The sequence below is a fragment of the Lycium barbarum genome, chromosome 6 (assembly GCF_019175385.1).
Source record: "Lycium barbarum isolate Lr01 chromosome 6, ASM1917538v2, whole genome shotgun sequence".
Taxonomy (NCBI): Eukaryota; Viridiplantae; Streptophyta; class Magnoliopsida; order Solanales; family Solanaceae; genus Lycium; species Lycium barbarum.
The window spans coordinates 98419202-98424343 of record NC_083342.1 but is presented as its reverse complement, the minus strand read 5'-3'; the positions used below and the strand labels follow the sequence as shown (position 1 = coordinate 98424343).

At 31.7% G+C, this 5142-nt stretch overlaps 1 protein-coding gene across 1 annotated transcript; it reads left to right on the top strand.

Moving 5' to 3' along the window:
• Window positions 1-888: 888 nt before the first annotated feature.
• On the top strand, window positions 889-2771 carry LOC132599836 (uncharacterized). Its single transcript, XM_060313024.1, has 2 exons — window positions 889-1116; window positions 2177-2771. Exons 1-2 carry the CDS (start codon window positions 997-999, stop codon window positions 2432-2434), a joined length of 378 nt encoding a protein of 125 aa, XP_060169007.1. The 5' UTR covers window positions 889-996; the 3' UTR covers window positions 2435-2771.
• Window positions 2772-5142: the final 2371 nt, after the last annotated feature.

The window sequence follows — 5142 nt, the reverse complement described above, 5'->3', positions numbered from 1 at the left end:
TTTTATGTACACATTTTCTAGCTTAATCATTTACCAACAGGAATAAGGATCAATTTCCGCTTAATGTAATTTTTTTTTTTCTTTCTTTAGTAGTGCACTCATATTCTAAAAATCCTTGATTCGCCTCTGTTCATTTGTGCCTCTGGGTGTGGGGGAATGGGGAGTGGGGGTGGTTCTCACAAGCTACTTAATTTAGGATTTAGGCTTCATGGATTCAACTTTCTAAGAGTTTTAATATTGAACTCATTATATTTTTTGAGTTAAGAGTTCATATCTACTATTTGTGCGTTTCTAATGATCTTCTATACATAAATTAATATCATATTTAAAAGTATTGGATTCAGATGAACCCGGTAATAATAAGCTGCATAGATTTGCCCCTACTTGTGAGTATAATGAGGAAGAATGAAGTGACATCTTTGGATGAGAAATCTGATCTAGTAAAGAGTGGGCTGTCGCTGTAGTGCAGATTCTTCAATCTTCATCTCCTTTTTTTCTTTTTTGTCCCTCTCTTTCTCATCTGGATAATACTTATCATAGCAATTTAATGTATGTGTATTCACCGTCTAGAACAGGTTTTTTACTATCTATGTACTTTAATTTATTTTAATAAGTACTTGTTATAATATATTAAAATTATTAATTTGATTTATTATGAACAATGACTTATGATTAGTTTAAGTAATCTAATATACTAAGCTAAGAAATAGTATTATTTTCTACACTACACATGAATATATAGAAGTTTGCACTAAACATTACACTTGTTCGATATCCTTTTTGTGAGTCTCGCACAGATTTGGCTTGGCTGTCATTCTTGACCCCACTACCCACATGTATACTCTTTTCTAAACCCATTACTTGCTTCTCCTTTTCCTATTTATGCATTACACTATAAGCGTATCCTTTCTTACTCAAAGATACAAAAGAGGAAAAAGGAAAGAGAATTATAAGAGAGACAGAGTGAACAGGACAGTTTTGCATTATTTTCTTGTAATGGAAGGAGAAGATGATTTATTTTTTGCAGATTTGAGCAAGCAAATCTCTCTTTTAATAATGGATGATAATGAACATGAAAACTCTTCAGTTTATCGCTCTTCTGCTGACTCTCTTCAGGTTCGATTTCCTTTTTTCCTCTCTTTCACCTCACAAAATATAAGTTCACGAAGGTTCTTTTTTTTTTTTTTTTTTTCGGTTGGCTTCAGTTTGCTTCTTTTTCTCCCTAAAACTACTATAGTTATCTTTGTCTAAGTCATGAATTTCATACCATATAACGTTAAAACGTCCGTTCACTTTTACTTGCACATTGTACTAAAAAGCTTTTACTTGTTCAGTTTGAAAAATCAAAATATAATTACCATTTTATACTGTTTTATCCTAATTATCAAGTAATTATTTTAAATTCATTTTCACAATGAGTGAGATGATTTAGTAATAATTAGGGGATAGTAAAATTACCATTTTATTATTTTTTAAATGTCTATCAAATCAAATATGAACAAATAGACATGGACTGAGGGATGTTAACATAGGAAGAGAATTTATTATACTAAATGATTGGAGTAATAAGCTTCATAGGATGCATAGTAGTTTTCCTTTTAGAAACGGATTTTGGATTTAAATTCAGTCTATCAAGGTCTAGGAGTTGAAGGTATGTGGTCACTTAAGTTATAGTAATTGGCCATCAAAAACATTTAATTTTGTTGTGTCTTCCTAAAGTCATTCAACTTTGCCTAGTCAGCTTTCATGGTCATTTAGTCGGAAATACAATTTTGAGAACCTATTTAATAACGTGGCAACTATAAAGTTTCAAAAAAAAAAAATCAAAGATTAAAATCAATATTTAGATTTATTTAGGACACTACTCATCCTAAACTCATAATTTTAACAGTACAATGAGTTCAGTGATGAGAATTTTAAGTTTGGACTCATTAAATTTAAATTCTGGATCCGCCTCTGACCACTTATTGAACTTGTTTTGCCTATTCTCATTAGGAAAGGTATTTTCCCGATTTTTAAAAAACTTAGGTATTAGTTATTTTGACCATCAAACGTGCAAAAATTGAAAGTCTCTGCCAAGACACCCCCTAGTCATTCTAAATTTTTACTTGTATTTATGTCCTCAAACTTCAAGTCTACTAAACTAGTGCATTTTCTGTTTTATTTGAAAATTCAGGCCTTCTCACATGTAATGCATCCAGCTACAAGAGCACCATATGTATATGAGCAGAATAAGAGAAGAGAAACTAGCAAAGGAACTGGAGTTTTTATCCCTCGTTCTTCACAACCAAGAAGAGAAAACAGGCAAGCAAGACATTTTTCATCCAATACCAGGACTCAAGGAGACACTCAAAGAGAACTTAGTCAAGTCCCTTATAACAATATTAAGCCACCTCATTATAGTTCACTAAATCCTAGTAGAAGATTTTCTTAAATCGTGTTTAAGATTCAAGACTTAATTATTATAACTTAAATAAATGAGTTAATTAACTACTAGAATTTATTGTCTGGGTGTATTATGTACAAAGGGAATCCTTCTTTTGCATTTTGCAGTATATTTTAGAGAGGTACAGCCTAAGGTATATAAGTGCCTCTCTTTAATTATAGTGGGGATTTTACGATTGTTTTAAAGCTTGATATTGTGTAATCCTCTCATGTTTAATTAGATGTACTTGATTCCATTGTAATTTTTTGGCCCCCTATGTATTTTTCGTGACAAAGTAATAAAATCTTCTAGTAAGGCTTGTGTACACTTACTATATATTAAGAAACATTGAGGTCAAGATTGAGATCGACTCTATTTGGTTCATTCTCTTTTTGTTTTTTTCATCCTTAGTTCCAAACTCCAAATCCACCTAGGCATGACAACTCTCTCCCGTGCTTCATATTTTAGATAATTGTAATCGGGACGGCTGAATAGAATTTGTGGCTTAGAGTTAAAAAAAAAAAAAAGGCTTTAATTATATCAATTAAATTTATCTATTTTTTATCTGAGGTCTGATGAAAATATATAGAAAGAATGAAAACAATTGATTTCTGCAATTCAAATTATTCAGTAGCCCTCATTGTTTGATAGAATATACAAATAGTTATAACGAAAAAGAAAGAAGAGACAACTCAATTTTATATACTTAGTGAAGATTATATATCAAATTCCTTAAGTTCAAAGGTATTAGGACAAACAATAATTCAGGTGTGCAGAACTAGGGCTATTCACAGTTTTGGTTAAAACCAAAATCAAACCGAAAATTTAACCAAATCGAATAAAATAACCGACATTTGGTTTAGTTTGGTTTGGTTTGGTTTTAAATTTGAAAAACCGATAATATTTGGTTTGGTTATGGTTATAGTAAAAAATAACCAAATAAATAACCGAACCAAACCGATAATTATATACATAAAATTTATAATTAGCCCTTATTTATATGTATAATATTAGCTTTTCATAAATAATTAAAGATATTTTATACCTTTTAATTATTAATTTAATTTTGGTCTACTTATTTTTAAGGCCCATGTCTTAAAAGAATATGTCCAACAATCCAAGCCCAACTCTAATAAGTCGTAAGCATAAGGGTTGTTTGTATTTTGAAACCTCTGTTTGACTTGTTCTTTTGAATCTAAACTGCGTTGCAAGTTTGGTCCGCCTGATTTGCCAACAGCGTGTCTTTCCCTCAATATGTAGCAAAGTTCACCCTTGTGGGCCATGAGGAAAAAAAAGCTTCATAAGAAATTTGAAGAATGTAGAGAGAGAATATTTGAATTGTCACGGCTAGTCATAAACCGAAAAACCTAACCAAACCGACAATAACCAAACCGGTGGTTATTATTTTACTTGGTTTGATTATGGTTTTAGACATTTAAAAACCGACTAAATTGGTTTGGTTATGGTTTTAACCAATAACCGACCCAAACTGAACCATGAACACCCCTATGCAGAACAACCAAGTCCAAGGGGGTCCCGAGGTACTATGCCTATTTCTTTCAATCAAACCAGCGGATCAGTTTTCCATCACTATTTAAGCTTCCATAGACAAGGAATTGTGCACCAATTAAAAAGAGGGACGAAGAGGAGGAGGAGAGCAGAGACATACATTTATCTAAACTTTGTCAACACTAATTATAATTTAAATATTTTCAAAAAGTAATATTGCTTAAATATTAGGATAAAAACTGGTCATCCCGTTAAATTTTTATCTGTGCACTTCGGCCTTTGTACATAATACACCCAAATCAAATTCAAGCAAAAAGTGAAACTTCAGAGAAGAACTGCAGAAACAAATTAAATATTTAAACAAAACTTCAGATAAAAACTTCATGTCCATATATGTTAAAAGTTTTTTTCTACTATATTTTGAAGCGGTTAGACATATAAAATACTATAGACTTCGACATGCCTTAGGAATGGGTCCTCAAAGTGGTTAGTTTTGCACTCCTACGAACATATGTTTTTCCCTTGAATCGACATAACATGAAAGTTAAAAAGGAAACTTTACAAAAATATACAGCGCAAACTATTATTTACATCCCGCATATAGCCACGTATACTTTGCACCTGTATAACTTCACATTTATTTGCAATAGCTGCTAAGTCTTTTACGTTGCCTCTGTTATTATTGTAGCAATTAATACACATTTGTCACTCTTAAAAAACTTACTTTTAAGAAACCTTCTCATACATATGTATACTTGTCTTTTTTCTCAAATTTTGTCTTTATTATTTCTCTCTGCATATTACACGATACCCAAGCTTAAAGATGATTTTCACTTAAACCTAGGGTTACAATCTAAAACTTTCACTTCAAAATCTCAAGAATTAAAAGTTAAATTTAGCATTAGCTTCATATATACAAGAAATTATTGTAGTATTGTTATCTAGGTTATATAGTGATTCGAAATTGGATCTCTCTCAAACTTGTGGCTTTGCTCTCCCAAAATTAAGTTAGAATGATAGAAATTCTATAATTAGCCACTTTTATAACACATGAATAATCACAATTGTCGAGGCCAGGCTCGCAATTGCGGCCCTAGCCTCGCAAATGCAATGACCCAAAATTCTGGCCACGTTGCAAGATCGACCTCACCTCGCAAATGCAAAGTCACAATTACGACCTCATGTCCTCCAATGGGCCATCACCAGAA